This window comes from Salmo salar, chromosome 14 (assembly GCF_965601325.2).
Source record: "Salmo salar chromosome 14, fSalSal1, whole genome shotgun sequence".
NCBI lineage: Eukaryota > Metazoa > Chordata > Actinopteri > Salmoniformes > Salmonidae > Salmo > Salmo salar.
The window spans coordinates 90,785,001-90,802,275 of NC_138304.1; the positions used below are offsets into that span (position 1 = coordinate 90,785,001).

Sequence of the window (17,275 nt, forward strand, 5' to 3'; positions counted from 1 at the left end):
TAAAAAAAAATTAGAATGTTACAGGTCTATAGCATTATAATTGTATTTATTTTTTAAAGAACCTTTATTTAACAAGGCAAGTCAGTTAGGAACAAATTCTTATTTACAATGACGGCCTACCTAGAATCATTTTAGTAGAATCATGTACTTATATTTACATGATCATTTCATACATCACGTAACCTCCCACTGCCATGTGCAAACGCTTACTCACCCCAGTCCAACCGTGGACTCAGTACTACTAATTAATCAAGTATTACTAATGAATGTGTCTGAGATGTGTGCCATAATGTTGTCTGTGATTGACCAAATGTGTTAATGAATTAACCGTATGTTGCTAAGCCTGTAATTGGCCTGGTCCTGCCAGTGTGTTACTAACCAATGGGTTTTGTTTATACAAACATTAGTAGAATTTCTTTATTCTTTATATATATATATATATACTTCTTTTTTTGCTTTTTTAAAATTATGTTTATGAAATGTGTTTGTACTTAAAAAGTACATATGGCATGTTGTTTATTTGAGTATTAACGATTACTTTAAAGTCGCGCATTGGTGACTATTGGCCAACTTGATTAAATATGAAGCACTATTAAAATCTGACTGCAGGGGGCAATATTTTACAATATTTCCCACATGATATCTAGAGGTGTGCTTCACCATTTTGATTTATACAGTATTTCAGGTTTTTGTCATGACTAATCACACAGTTAAGAATTTCTGAAAATGTCAAAAACAGCAATTAATTTATCTAATCTTCATTTATTTCCTGTCATTTGTATTTTTCTATGAGGTTTATGTAGACTGTTTTTCCTGTAAACTTCTGTTGGTGATTCAACATAACAAATTGAAACACTTTGCTTTCAGACCATTGGATAAAAATCTTCCAGAAAATAATGTTGCTTGGTCCTCATTTGATGTCAACTCTAGTCTCTACTAATAAGTATCTACTAGTAACTGCATGGGAATGATTAATGAATGAATGCTCTCCAGCTATGTTGCTCTGCTCCCCTGCGCTGTCTGGCTCCTGCTGGCTCTTTGACGCCTCCTGTTGTTCATGGAGGACTGAATCATCTGTCTGACCCATCGGGAGCCGCAGTCGTCGTCCTCACCTTTCTGTGCCCTCAGCATACCTGGCTGTGGCTTCACCCTGTCCTCTCCTCCGCTCTCCCTGAGACCAAGGCTTTTGGCTGCTTAGCTATACGCGTGGCAGCACCAGTGGCAGAGACGTTTCTATTGGCTGTTGTTGTTGTGTTTCAGTTTTGGCGACTTGTTGTCGTTCACGCTGACAGCGTTTGTGGAGCTCATGGACCACGGCATCGTCTCCTGGGATACCTTCTCTGTCGCTTTCATCAAGAAGGTGCCTGCTCATTAAGTGTGTGTGGTGGGCGGGGCTGTGTGGTGGGCGGGGCTGTGTGTGTGTGCTCTTCTGTCGCCTTCATCAAGAAGGTACCCCAACAAACCAATATCAAGTTGTATTATAGATCATGTGTAAAAACGATTTGCTAAATGAGAAAGAAGGTCATTTTGAATTGCGGATCATGTGTATAAACAAACTGAAAAATATGAATTAGAAAGGTGCCTGCTCTCAAACAGTTTATAACTGTATTAAGCATGTTAATAACATATTTGTAGTACCACACACAGGAATTATATGATATTAAAGTGTTTGTAAACTTCTTTTTAAATACCTCTGAAATAGAGCCCATGTAGTCTCTGAATAACAATCCCCATGTGACTCTTTTTATTTTTATGTATCTTCTAGTCAGTTACTAACACTTCTCTATTGCAGATTGCAGGTTATGTGAACAAGTCAGCCATGGACACGGCTGTGCTGCAGCGGTCCCTGGCCATTCTGGAGTCCATGGTGCTCAACAGTCAGGACCTCTACCAGAAGGTGGCGCAAGAGATCACCATCGGACAGCTTATACCCCATCTGCAGGGGTGAGCGAGAGCCGCATGGTCAACTGCACTCAGCTATATTATTATATGCCTGAGATATAAATTATCCCTAATTGCAGATTACCGTGAAACACTCTTTAACCTATAGGAAGATTTGACAAAATAGATTTGGGGCCATATGTATCAAGTGTCTCAGAGTAGGAGTGCTGAAATAGTATTAGGTACCTGTCCATATAACCTTTTTCCTTATGATCGAAAAGGCCAAAGGGATCCACACCTACTCTAAGACGCTTGATATATCTCTATTGATCTAATGAACTTACACTCTCTAGTGTCCATGATTGGGAAGTACTGTAACAGAAAGAACAGGAAAGTAATACATTGAGAAACATGGCAGATAGATCAAGTGTATGTGTCCCAAATGAAACCTGTTTCCCTTTTATAGTACTTGGACCAGGACCCATAGGGTGCCATTTGGGATGCATGCTATATCCCTGTACGTGTAGCGTATAATAGGTCCAGCCCAGTGTGATTAGTACCGACATGGCTGAGTAGCCACACAACTACTGACCACATCCACACAACTACTGACCACAACTACTAACCACAACTACTGACCACATCCACACAACTACTGACCACATCCACACAACTACTGACCACAACTACTGACCACATCCACACAACTACTGACCACATACACACAACTACTGACCACAACTACTAACCACAACTACTGACCACATCCACACAACTACTGACCACATCCACACAACTACTGACCACAACTACTGACCACATCCACACAACTACGGACCACAACTACTGACCACATCCACACAACTACTGACCACATCCACACAACTACTGACCACAACTACTGACCACATCCACACAACTACTGACCACATCCACACAACTACTGACCACAACTACTAACCACAACTACTGACCACATCCACACAACTACTGACCACATCCACACAACTACTGACCACAACTACTGACCACATCCACACAACTACTGACCACAACTACTGACCACATCCACACAACTACTGACCACATCCACACAACTACTGACCACAACTACTGACCACATCCACACAACTACTGACCACAACTACTGACCACATCCACACAACTACTGACCACAACTACTGACCACATCTACACAACTACTGACCACAACTACTGACCACATCCACACAACTACTGGCCACATCCACACAACTACTGCCCACTACCACTACTATAACCAGTTACTACCATTACTACTGTAGACACTACCTCTACTATAACTATAACCAGTCACTACCATTACTACTGTAGACACTACCTCTACTATAACTATAACCAGTCACTACATTACTACTGTAGACACTACCACTACTATAACTATAACCAGTCACTACATTACTACTGTAGACACTACCACTACTATAACTATAACCAGTCCCTACCATTACTACTGTAGACACTACCACTACTATAACTATAACCAGTCACTGCATTACTACTGTAGACACTACCACTACTATAACTATAACCAGTCACTACATTACTACTGTAGACACTACCACTACTATAACTATAACCAGTCACTACATTACTACTGTAGACACTACCACTACTATAACTATAACCAGTCACTACATTACTACTGTAGACACTACCACTACTATAACTATAACCAGTCACTACCATTACTACTGTAGACACTACCACTACTATAACCAGTTACTACCATTACTACTGTAGACACTACCACTACTATAACTATAACCAGTCACTACATTACTACTGTAGACACTACCACTACTATAACTATAACCAGTCACTACATTACTACTGTAGACACTACCACTACTATAACTATAACCAGTCACTACCATTACTACTGTAGACACTACCACTACTATAACCAGTTACTACCATTACTACTGTAGACACTACCTCTACTATAACTATAACCAGTCACTACCATTACTACTGTAGACACTACCACTACTATAACTATAACCAGTCACTACATTACTACTGTAGACACTACCACTACTATAACTATAACCAGTCACTACATTACTACTGTAGACACTACCACTACTATAACTATAACCAGTCACTACCATTACTACTGTAGACACTACCACTACTATAACTATAACCAGTCACTGCATTACTACTGTAGACACTACCACTACTATAACTATAACCAGTCACTACATTACTACTGTAGACACTACCACTACTATAACTATAACCAGTCACTACCATTACTACTGTAGACACTACCACTACTATAACTATAACCAGTCACTACATTACTACTGTAGACACTACCACTACTATAACTATAACCAGTCACTACATTACTACTGTAGACACTACCACTACTATAACTATAACCAGTCACTACCATTACTACTGTAGACACTACCACTACTATAACTATAACCAGTCACTACATTACTACTGTAGACACTACCACTACTATAACTATAACCAGTCACTACATTACTACTGTAGACACTACCACTACTATAACTATAACCAGTCACTACCATTACTACTGTAGACACTACTATAACTATAACCAGTCACTACATTACTACTGTAGACACTACCACTACTATAACCAGTCACTACCATTACTACTGTAGACACTACCACTACTATAACTATAACCAGTCACTACATTACTACTGTAGACACTACCACTACTATAACTATAACCAGTCACTACATTACTACTGGAGACACTACCACTACTATAACCAGTCACTACCATTACTACTGGAGACACTACCACTACTATAACTATAACCAGTCACTACCATTACTACTGGAGACACTACCACTACTATAACTATAACCAGTCACTACCATTACTACTGTAGACACTACCACTACTATAACTATAACCAGTCACTACCATTACTACTGTAGACACTACCACTACTATAACTATAACCAGTCACTACATTACTACTGTAGACACTACCACTACTATAACTATAACCAGTCACTACATTACTACTGTAGACACTACCACGACTATAACTATAACCAGTCACTACATTACTACTGTAGACACTACCACTACTATAACTATAACCAGTCACTACATTACTACTGTAGACACTACCACTACTATAACCAGTCACTACCATTACTACTGTAGACACTACCACTACTATAACCAGTCACTACCATTACTACTGTAGACACTACCACTACTATAACTATAACCAGTCACTACATTACTACTGTAGACACTACCACTACTATGACATTTTTCATGGTCCTCTGTTGTTATCCATCTAATGACAGGACTGATCAGGACATTCAGACCTACACCATCGCTGTGATTAACGCCTTGTTCCTCAAGGCCCCAGAGGACAAGAGACAGGTAGGTTACACAACCTCATAGACACGCACGCACAGCCTCACACACACATGAACGCACATACATACACCTGTGTGCTCACGCACGCACACACACACACACACACACTCATCCACAGTCCTATATACTCATACACACACACACGCTCATACACAGTTATATACACTCATACACATGAGTGCTCATACATACATACGTGTGCACACGCACACACCACACACACTCATACACAGTTACATACACACACACACCTTTGTCTCTTATTGTGGGGAACATTGTTTACTGCGTGGCAGGAAGGATAAATGCATTCTGGATCTTGAGGAGGACTGATTCATATGCATCAGAGAGCGAAAGGGTTCAGTCCAATCCCCCTTCTGCTGACTCCGATGGATGGGACTGGTACAACAAGTTTAAAAAATGCCTTACATTTCAGACAAGGGTGTGCATATCCCTTCCTGAGATACCCTCGTAGAGTGGGGTCACGGCCAGGGACAGCCATTATCAACGGCGACCCTGGACAAATTATGGTTGAGTGCCTTGCTCAAGGGCACATTGACAGATTGGGGGTGGGGGGGGTATACGTATCCCTGTGTGTCCCTTTCATCCTTGCCTTAAACAGTGCAGTAATACATCTCCTTTATTGGGCGATCATCGTTCCCCTCTACCTCTGCTCAGTAGAGATAAAGATGGGCCCTTGTCAAAAGTAGTGCACTATAAAGGGAATAGGATGCCATTTGGGATGCACACCCTCTCTCAGCTCCGATGACGTCACCCACCGTTCTTCTCCGTGGGCTAGCCTATTACACACTGGGCTTTAACCAATCAGACAAGGCCTAGCTGTCATCAGAATGGAGTGAAACAGTGTTAACGATGCACGATACACACTCCCTTCCTTTGCAGCACATTAGGTGGAAGATGAAAAAGAATCTTCACATTGTTAATGCTCACTTTTGTTCTTCACATGCTCATTTGATGTTTTTTTTGTGTAACATTTGCAATCTATTCTACACTAAAGCACAAATAAAAGTGGTATACCTTTTACCAGCATACCTTTTTAGACTCATTACTGCAGGGTTCCCCAGCTGGCGGCCCGCGGGTCATTTTGTTTTTATTTGGCCCCGCAAGTTTTCTGAGCAAAAAACATTTGATAGATAGATATTTACATTTTTGGACATAAGACTGTAAAAACACCAGCAAATCAGCGACAAGTGAGTTGAATTTTGGAAATCTGTTCCAAAGTATTCCCACAAATAGTAGAGAGATAAACGTGATCTTATACAAATGTAAGCCAGGTTTGAAATAATTATGTTTAAGTCAAACATTATATATGTTTGGGCTTCTTCTGCAGTCTACAAATGATATGTAATTATGTTCCGGACCCCTTACCATCCGCTTAAGAAAGAATTGTCCCGCAGCTGAATCAAGTTGATCCCTGCATTACTGCATTACATTTCTGTGTTGTAAGCTGTATAGAAGAAGGTCAGCATGTGCTGGAGCATCATTTCACTAGAAGGGTGACACACAATATTCCACAATCTAATGGGAACCAAAGGTTTTGGCTGTGTGTTTTAGGATCGGGGGGAGGAAGATAACTGCTACACAGCATAGCTGTCATAATGATCTGCACCACTAACAAAAATATGCCTTTTCACTTCTCTTCCTCTTTTCTGTCTCGACTCACCCCCTTCTTCTCTCTCTGTCTGACTCTTCTTTCCTCACTGCACTCGTAATGGTAGTTTGATGAGAGCAGTGTGAACATCCTTGATTGTCCTCTGACAGTAAGTGTGCTTTGATTAGCGACCTTTTCTAGCCTCCAGTAGATGAAGTGTGTCATTAAAATGGTCCTGCCTTATCAACCACCACTGGCTGGGAGGTCTAACTCATCAAACTGAGACTGAGAGACACTTTTTGGTCTCTCCGGAAGTTTATAGTGTCTCCACCAAGAACATTTATATTTTCTGTCCATAATCCACTTTTATTTTGATATAGAGCTTCCTGAAAGAAAAAATAGTTTTCTGTGTAAAAGAGTATGTATATTATAATATACCTGACTTACTTTCTCCCCCTCCCTCCTCCTCTCTCTTCTTTTCTTTCTCTCTCCTCTCTCTTCCTCTCTTGCTCCATTCTCTCTGCCTCTCTCTCTGTCTCTCTCTCTTTCTGTGTGTGTTTGTGTGTAGGAGATGGCCCATATTCTAGCCCAGAAGCAGCTGCGTTCCATCATACTGAGTGTAAGTGTGTCTAGTCATATGCCCTCCATCTGTACCTCTCCTCTGCATCACTGGTTTTAATCTTTCTCTCTTGTTCCCCCGCTTCCTGTTTATCGCACAGCTCCAATGTGATATCATATCACAGAGAAATGTCACACTCGCAAACATCTTACAAATGTGTCTGCCTTTCTCTCTCTCTCTGCCATTCTCTTCTCTCTGCCTTTTGCTCTCTTTCTCTCTCTGCCTTTTGCTCGCGCTCGCTCTCTCTCTCTCTCTGCCTTTCGCTCGCTCTCTCTCTGCATTTCGCTCGCTCTCTCTCTGCCTTTCGCTCGCTCTCTCTCTGCCTTTCGCTCGCTCTCTCTCTGCCTTTCGCTCGCTCTCTCTCTGCCTTTCGCTCGCTCTCTCTCTGCCTTTCGCTCGCTCTCTCTCTGCCTTTCGCTCTCTCTCTCTCTTCTCTCTGCCTTTCTCTTCTCTGCCTTTCTCTCTCTCTCTCTCTCTGCCTTTCTCTCTTTCTCTCTCTCTGCCTTTCTCTCTCTCTCTCTGCCTTCCTCTCTCTCTGCCTTCCTCTCTTTCCTCTCCCCCTCTTTCTCTCTCTCTTTACTTTCTATATCCCTGTTAATTTTTTTATTTTTTATTATTTGTCTCTTCTCTCTCTCTTTTTCTCCCTCTCTCCTCTAGAATGTGATCCGGAGCCCTAAGCCGATCAATGATGAAATGGCCCACCAGCTGTATGTGCTGCAGGTCCTGACCTTTAACCTCCTAGAGGACCGCATGATGACCAAGATGGACCCTCAGGACCAGGTCCAGTACAGTAGGCCTCTCAACTCAATGTCCCTCGAATTGTTGATCACATTATAAACGCCATAGGCCTTAGTATTTTTACAGATGAGCACTGAATAACATAAATTACAGAAAATACACACATCGAAATATAAATACAAAATGCAAGCAGAAAGAAAACATAAACTAAAACATTAATCAGTAATAAGGTCCTCAATCAAATTTAAGAACATTTTGAAGATCAATCCACAAATGAGGTGCAAGATCACGAACACTACATGTACCTAACTCAATGGAGACCAAAGGAATTTCCAGAGTTAGCTATCCCTGAGGCCGGGTGTGGTAACTCGTATGTCTAAGGTTTAGTAATGATGTTAGGTACAGTGGGTCTATTTGTAAAAGGGCTTTATAAATGAAAACAGCAATGTGTCAACCTACGTGACATCAAAGAGGACCAACCAACTTTCTGGTAGAGAATGCAGTGATGAATACTAAAATTATCACCCATAATAAAGTGCAGTGTGCTATGATAAACTGCATCTAACGGCTTTAATGAAGTGGAAGCTGTGTTCATATAGATGATGTCACCATAATCTAAGACCGATAGGAACGTTGACTGAATAATCTGCTTTCTACTATTTAGCGAGAGGCAGGACCTACTTCTATAGAAGAAGCCCATTTTTATTCTCAGCTTCTTAACTAACACATCAATGTGCTTTTTAAAAGACAACTTTTCATCTATCCAGATGCCCAGATATTTGTAAGCAGGGACACTATCAATATGGACACCATCCAAAGTACATATGCTTAAATCATCAGACATTTTTTATGCGCTCTAGAGAACATATATTTAGTTTTACCTGCATTTAGTACTAATTGTAGGTCAATAAAAAATGTATGTAATACAATAAAGGCTGACTGTAGCTCACATAGAGCCTGGTCAACCGTGGAAGAAATAGCATATACAACAGTATCATCGGCATACAAGTACAGGTTACAATTTTTTATGGACAGGTCGATATTGTTAATGTAAACAGTAAGAAGTACAGGACGCAGAATCAACCCATGTGGGACACCTTTCGTAATATCCAGGAAATCTGATTTAACACCATCAGTACATACACATTGAGTTCTATCTGTCAAGTCATTTTAAACCAGTTACATGCAGCCTGGTCTAGGCCAATTGAGGAAAGCCTCTGAATTAGCAGTGAGTGATCAACAGTATGGAAAGCCTCTGAATTAGCAGTGAGTGATCAACAGTATGGAAAGCCTTTGACAGGTCAATGAAGCGGGCAGCACAACGTTGCCTTTTATCCATACAGTTAACCACATCATTTATAACTAGGGATGCAGCAGAGATAGTGCTATGACCTGGTTACTAATTACCAGTGATTCCAACCCCCCTCGCTCTCTCGCTCTACCTGAGAAATAGCAGTGAAAGTTCTCTAACAAACAAACTACTTACTTTAGAATAATGCTTATGTTTTGTTACCTTTTGTTGTTTTTACTGTGTATTTAAATCTGAATGTTTTTTCCTCTTATGTCTGTTTAGGCCCAAAGAGACATCATCTTTGAGCTGCGCAGAATTGCGTTCGACGTGGAGTGTGAGCCGAACAACAGTGGCAGCATCGAGAAAAGGAAGTCCATGTACACCCGCGACTACAAGAAGCTGGGCTTCATTGTAAGTCACACACACACAAACATCTGGGCTTCATTATAAATCACAAGAAAAATGTTTGAGCCTCTGTTTCCCCAAACATCCGCTATTGGACTTACTAGATTCCTTTTGGTGTCGGTATAGCAGACCCATAGGCAAGACATGTTCTTCAGTAGTGGAGCTCTTTTTATTTATTTTTTATTTTTTTAACTAGTAGGGAGAGGACTGGGACACTGTCAGATAAGGGGATGGCATGGCAGCTGAATCCAGCCCTGTGTATGTGTGGCGTGATAGACACACTCTAACCCTCTGGTTTTACAGCCTTACAGACAGTACACACACATACAGAGGACTACAGCAGAATGCAGCTATGCTAAATTGCACACACACACACACACACACACAGCTACCGCAGGGTGGAGATGGAGAAAGAAAACAAGTCCCTCTCCCTGAGTACTGTTGTTAATTGGTTTAGAAGATGACATGTTGCTCTGTGCTGCCTCTCGGTGTCTGGAAGGAGGTAATGTGGCCTCCATGGAGAGAGAGAGAGAGAGAGAGAGAGAGAGAGAGAGAGAGAAAAACTCTCTCTCTCTCTCAAGTTTATGAGCTGTGGCATATCGCTGTCGTATCCATGGTGAGGGGGAACTAAGCCCATCATTTCCTCTCTAAGTCCCTGAACTGTTAGGGGCTTGGCAGCTCGCTAAGACCCAAGTCACTCTGCTACGCTGCTGTGTGCTGCCCTAAGATAAGGCCTTACTTCATCTCTCCAGTGGTGTGGAAGACCCTGAAAATATCCCTCTGACTTTACAGGCTCGTACACACTTGCAATCACAAACACACAGTGTGATGAAGCACAGCACAGTGTGAAGGTGGCTAGATGCAGTTGATCTAGTGCTGTATCTCGAGGGCAGTAGTCTGTGAGATTCTCCCAGGTAGAGAGGGATCTTAGAAAGAACGTGCTTATTTGGACTTGGTGAGGGAATTGTTAGTTGTGGTTCTTCCTTTGGTCTGTCAGGAACAGTTACACAGCTGGATCTCTGGGACTCCTCCATGTTGCTCTCTCTCTCTCTCTCTCTCCTTGTCATCTCCTCCATTCACTCAGACAAGTTAGCGTGCTGATGGAGAATGGAGATCGAATTAGTCTCCCAATCAACCTTGTGTCTTATTCAGACATGTCCTAGTCTTGTTTGTCTGATGACTCACCTCTCTCTCCTCTCTACTTCTCTCTCCTCTCTACCTCTCTCTCTCTACTTCTCTCTCCTCTCTACCTCTCTCTCTCCTCTCTACCTCTCACTCCTCTCTCCTCTCTACCTCTCTCTCCTCTCTACCTCTCTCTCCTCTCTACTCCTCTCTCCTCTCTACTCCTCTCTCCTCTCTACCTCTCTCTCCTCTCTACCTCTCTCTCCTCTCTACCTCTCTCTCCTCTCTACCTCTCTCTACCTCTCTCTCCTCTCTACCTCTCTCTCCTCTCTACTTCTCTCTCTCCTCTCTACTTCTCTCTCTCCTCTCTACTTCTCTCTCTCCTCTCTACTTCTCTCTCTCCTCTCTACTTCTCTCTCTCCTCTCTACTTCTCTCTCTCCTCTCTACTCCTCTCTCTCCTCTCTACTCCTCTCTCTCCTCTCTACCTCTCTCTCTCCTCTCTACCCCTCTCTCCTCTCTACCCCTCTCTCCTCTCTACCTCTCTCTCTCTACTTCTCTCTCCTCTCTACCTCTCTCTCTCCTCTCTACCTCTCACTCCTCTCTCCTCTCTACCTCTCTACCTCTCTCTACCTCTCTCTACCTCTCTCTCCTCTCTACCTCTCTCTCCTCTCTACCTCTCTCTCCTCTCTACTCCTCTCTCCTCTCTACCTCTCTCTCCTCTCTACCTCTCTCTCCTCTCTACCTCTCTCTCCTCTCTACCTCTCTCTCCTCTCTACCTCTCTCTCCTCTCTACCTCTCTCTACCTCTCTCTCCTCTCTACCTCTCTCTCCTCTCTACTTCTCTCTCTCCTCTCTACTTCTCTCTCTCCTCTCTACTTCTCTCTTTCCTCTCTACTTCTCTCTCTCCTCTCTACTCCTCTCTCTCCTCTCTACCCCTCTCTCCTCTCTACCCCTCTCTCCTCTCTACCTCTCTCTCTCTGTCTCTCTATCTCTCTCTCTCATCTAATTAGAACCATGTGAACCCTGCTATGGACTTCACTCAGATTCCTCCTGGGATGCTGGCTCTGGATAACATGCTGTACTTCGCCAGACACCACCAGGATGCCTACATCAGGGTTAGTAGCTCTAACATACACACACACACACACACACACACACACACACAATTCCTTTTGATTTCCTTAGAGTCCATTACTTTGTGTCTAGTATTCCTTCTGCCGACCTAAACTCTCTCCATTTCACACACACACACACACACACACACACTCTCACTCCCTGGCCCGTCCCTCACTCCATAGATTCACTGGGCTCTGACCAAACAGTCTGTCTGATGAAACACCATGCCAATATGTAGCCTTGGAATTCAGTCAGCCCAATACTATAGCATATGGCTACGTCCTCCTAATATAAAACCTAATACACAGGCCGGCCCATCCCTCTCCCCTGCCTGCTGCCGTGACAAAACACGGCCAGCAATTCCCCAAATTAAACTGTCACCACGGCGATGATAAGGATGCTAATGTTTTCCAGTGTGGACTTGTCGCAGCGGCAACGTTATAATTGGAGTGGATTTTTGGACATGGAGAATTGATTTCTGAATTAAACACGCTGTGTACAAGTGCACCAGTTAAGGCTCAAACAAGGTTCAGATGGATAGTAGAGGCTTCCGTAATGCTAATGGTTACGTAGAAGGAAAGACATCTTGATCTAATAAAGTCAATGTCACTTTGAGATTCAAATGTCTTTCAGACTTGACATTCGTGGTAGATAACATTCAATATAATGTGCTGTACTTAATAATAACTACAATATAATCTCTGGATGAATAACGATGCTACCATAGAGATGGGATAATCAACAACAAAAAACTGTGTCCCAGTTTTCTGTCCCACTGGTGACCTTCTGCTGTGTCTGCTTTCCCTGTCCTGCTCCGCCTCTGTCCAAATTAATCATCTTGGTCAACTTTGACCTCAAAGTGTGTGTTTAACTGGATTAATGGGTCAAGGGTCATATGGTTTGAGTTCGTTACCAGCCCTGGTGGAGACGTCTATTTGTGTCTGTCTCTGTGACTGTCCGTCTGCACCTGGTGACTGTTAAACACTTTTATGACAAACGTATTTGCAAAAACGTTGATGGATTGAGTGACTTTCTGTCCCTGTTCCAGATTGTTCTAGAGAACAGCAGTCGTGAGGACAAGCACGAGTGTCCGTTCGGCCGCAGCAGCATCGAGCTGACCAAGATGCTGTGTGAGACCCTCAAAGTGGGAGAGCTGCGTAAGTCTTTACTTACTATCCTCACCTCATTGTTCCTATTAGATCATATTGTGCTTGTAGGGTCATATTCACTAGGAAGAAAACGGACCGAAACTACTTGAAATTGTCCAGTAACAGACTATTGTTTTTGTAGCCACAGTGCAAAATGTTTTGCTAGAGTGTGCACTAATGAATACAACCCTGATTTACTGACAATGGTGTTCTGTAGATGCTATGGGTGCTGAGCAGTGGAGGCTGGTGAAAGAAGCTATAGGAGGATGGGCTCATTGTAATGGCTGGAATGGAATTAATGGAACAGAGTCAAACTAGATTTCCATGTGTTTGATACCGTTCCATGAATTTCATTCCAGCCATTACAACAAGCCCGTCCTCCTATAGCTCCTCACACCAACCTCCTCTGGTGCGGAGTACCCAACAATATCTGTGCACAAATGTAAGAATTCAAACTAGGTGATGCACAGAATATGCTTTTTCTATTGGTTAGCCACATTCTGTTGCCCTCTGAATACAAACAATCAACAAAACGCCAAAGAAAGAAACATAAAAGTAGCATAGTACCAGGAGGTTTTCTCTGTGGTCACATTCTGCCTCATGATTTCCAAATCTGATTAGTTAGTGATTAGTGCTCCCAATTTTAGCTCCAATAGCTCTCAATACTACAGGTTGAGACTCATCGAGAGCAGCTCTCACCAGTGACTTTTAAGTGTTAGTGGAGGAATGCGATGTGGAGGGCACTTTGATGTACGAGGGTTAAAAGCATCATCTCTGTCTGTTTTCACATTAAGCCCAGCCATTCAGACAGAGAAATACCCTCCAGAGCATTTTTACCGTCAACTCTGTCTCCTGCAGTGAAGATAAAAGGACCCATTATACTTTGTAATTGTGCTGGAGTTCATCAATTAGTGATGAAGTAAGTAGGCTTCAAGTGCGCCCTATTTCAAGTGCGCCCTATTCCACCTCCTAATAGACTGTCTCTCTCTGGGACTGGCACTGCCCAGGGGGGAGAAGAGCTGGGCACTCTCCTTATTGCATCATATAGGGCTGAATAAGAGCCCTACCTGCTAACTTCATTTTAGTGGGTTGGGAAGGTTGTAAATGTAGCCTACCTAAATAAGTTAAAGCTAGATTTATAAGTGATGCCTATACTGCTTTAAGAAAAATATACCACTTTTTGTAAGGAACTGTGATGCATTGAAGAACTGATTAACACATATGGTTAGGAAATACTTTTTCTTTCTGAGTCTGCATTGGTATCCAAACCCTTTGCAATTAAAATTCAAACCCTGAAGCCTATATCCTATCTCTGATTTCCTTTTGGTATTCATGTCAGCTTTGACCGTGACTCTTATGCATGGTTCTGGCTAGTCTGTGATAGCACTCGAACTCCAGTACCCATCATGCTCTGGAGCAGATGTTCCCAACTCCGGTCGTCCAGTACCCCCACACTACATATTTTTGTTGTGGCCCCAGGCAAGCACACCTGATTCAACTAATCTTCAAGCCCTTCATGAGATGAATCAGGTGTTTTTGTCCAGGGCTACAACAATGTGTGCTGTTAAGGGGAACTGGAGGACTGGAGTTGGGGAAACACTGCTTATAGGGAATAGAGCCACCATTAATATTGATGACCATGGAAGGGTCAGACACGGTATGCACTATGCCGCAGGGTTGGGAGTCAATTCCATTTCAAATCAGTCATTTCAGGAGATCAATGGCAATTTTCAATTGATTAATAGATTTTCAATCGTATCAGTTGAAAACTGCCATTCATCTTCAATGAGGAGCTTTATCCAATCCCTAAATGTAATTCAGTTAGCTGTGGGTTGAGGGGTTAGGCAGTGACCCCAGAGCCCCTAGGCGTGACCCTACTCTCTCTCTCCTTCTGTCTGGAGATGGGCTCCAATGGTCTGTGTCTGACAGGCCGGTTTGTCCGCCCCCCCCCCACCCCCCTCACTGTTTTCCCATCTGCCCCCCCATCACTGTTTGCCCAACTGCCCCTCCCCCCCCGCCCCACACACACACACACACACACACACACACACACACACACACACACACACACACTGTCTGTCCCCTTGCCCCCTTCTCTCACTGTCTGTCCACCTTCCCCCCCCCTCACTGTCTGTCCCCCTGCCCCCCTCTCTCACTGTCTGTCCCCCCAGGCATATACAATAAAGCATTTTATTAGTGACAAGATGACAACATAGAATCAAGACATGATGCTAAATTCTATGTCTTAATGCAAACCAACAAAGAGAAGCGTAGCACTTTAAAAAGTCATTATGACACTTGGACTTGCAGTCTGTATAACTCAACAGAGCATCCCAGCATATGGAAGTTTGGGGGAAATGGATAAATGTAGTTTTAACGTTCACAAATCAAAGTTATTATAGGAAAGAAAGGAGGGCAGGATAGGTAAAGGTCGTTAGATAAATCCATTCTGAGCCGTGCCCTGCAGCCCTTTAAATGATTTAAAAGTGTGAGGGCAGAGAAACTGACGCAACCCTCCACTCAGACACCAAAGCTTCATTAAATGAACTCGGAAATGGAAGCAGTGGCATAGTTCTTCATTAAATAGTAATGGTTTGCCTTTTTAAAAAATATAAAAAATGAAAAAACCGAAACCCCCGGTGTTAGGGTGGAGGAGAAAGAAGTGTTCAAAGCTCTTTCTCTTCACACACAACCATTTGATGGATAAAAATAGAAAGACGATAAGGAATTAATCTCGGCACCAACCGTGACAATTTTTTTCTTGGATCATTTACTTTAGTTTGCCGCTTTGAAATGCCAAGAAACCTCTGGTGGGCCTTGGACTTCTTAATTCCCCATCTACCCAGACAAATCACACACAACAGGATTCTGGGAATGCTTGGGGCATCTTTTGGCCTTTCTAGTCTATTTTCTCTATCCCTCCACTATCCCCTCTATCCCTCCACTATCCCCTCTATCCCTCCTCTATCCCTCCACTATCCCTACTATCCCTCCACTATCCCCTCTATATCTCCACTATTCCTCCACTATCCTTCCACTATCCCTTTACTATCCCTCCACTATTCCTCCACTATCCCCTCTATCCCTCCACTATCCCCTCTATCCCTCCACTATCCCCTCTATCCCTCCACTATCCCTCCTCTATCCCTCCACTATCCCTCCCCTATCCCCTCAATCCCTCCTCTATCCCTCCACTATCCCTCCCCTATCCCCTCTATCCCTCCTCTATCCCTCCACTATCCCTCCCCTATCCCCTCTATCCCTCCCCTATCCCCTCTATCCCTCCTCTATCCCTCCACTATCGCGTCCCACTGTTTTATAGAGCAACATCTCCCCAAAGGCACCCTATCTCTTATATAGTGCACTACTTTTGACCAGGATCCATAGGGCACTCGTCAAGTGCACTATAGGGAATAGGGTCTCATTTGAGACATCCCATGGTGTATACCTTGCGGTCATTGTAGCCTACTAGCCTTTAAATGGGTGCTGTGTCTTAAATTTCTCCCTCTTACACAACAACAGATCAGATTACTGGATCAGAGATTCAGTCTGAAAGACGCAGGGCAATGTGGAACATACACAGGTCAACAGGTCAGATTACTGGATCAGAGATTCAGTCTGAAAGAAGCAGGGCACTGTGGAACATACACAGGTCAGATTACTGGATCAGAGATTCAGTCTGAAAGACGCAGGGCAATGTGGAACATACACAGGTCAACAGATCAGATTACTGGATCAGAGATTCAGTCTGAAAGACGCAGGGCACTGTGGAACATACACAGGTCAACAGATCAGATTACTGGATCAGAGATTCACTATGAAGAGACGCAGGGCAATGTGGAACATACACAGGTCAACAGATCAGATTACTGGATCAGAGATTCACTCTGAAGAGACGCAGGGCACTGTGGAACAT

The 17,275-nt window shown here is 43.1% G+C and overlaps 1 protein-coding gene across 6 annotated transcripts in view; it reads left to right on the plus strand.

Moving 5' to 3' along the window:
- LOC106570440 (engulfment and cell motility protein 1) overlaps nucleotides 1–17,275 on the plus strand; it is a 201,828-nt gene that overhangs the window by 108,553 nt on the left and 76,000 nt on the right. For 4 of the 6 annotated variants that reach the window (XM_082961266.1, XM_045694888.2, XM_045694887.2 and 1 more), the window contains 9 exons: nucleotides 1,261–1,360; nucleotides 1,793–1,944; nucleotides 5,236–5,314; nucleotides 7,048–7,089; nucleotides 7,489–7,539; nucleotides 8,197–8,319; nucleotides 9,851–9,979; nucleotides 12,106–12,210; nucleotides 13,260–13,368. In XM_082961266.1, coding sequence (XP_082817392.1) covers nucleotides 1,261–1,360; nucleotides 1,793–1,944; nucleotides 5,236–5,314; nucleotides 7,048–7,089; nucleotides 7,489–7,539; nucleotides 8,197–8,319; nucleotides 9,851–9,979; nucleotides 12,106–12,210; nucleotides 13,260–13,368 — 890 coding nt within the window. The remainder of the gene's footprint in view (nucleotides 1–1,260; nucleotides 1,361–1,792; nucleotides 1,945–5,235; nucleotides 5,315–7,047; nucleotides 7,090–7,488; nucleotides 7,540–8,196; nucleotides 8,320–9,850; nucleotides 9,980–12,105; nucleotides 12,211–13,259; nucleotides 13,369–17,275) is intronic. The other 2 variants (XM_045694890.2, XM_045694891.2) reach the window with 1 other exon arrangement.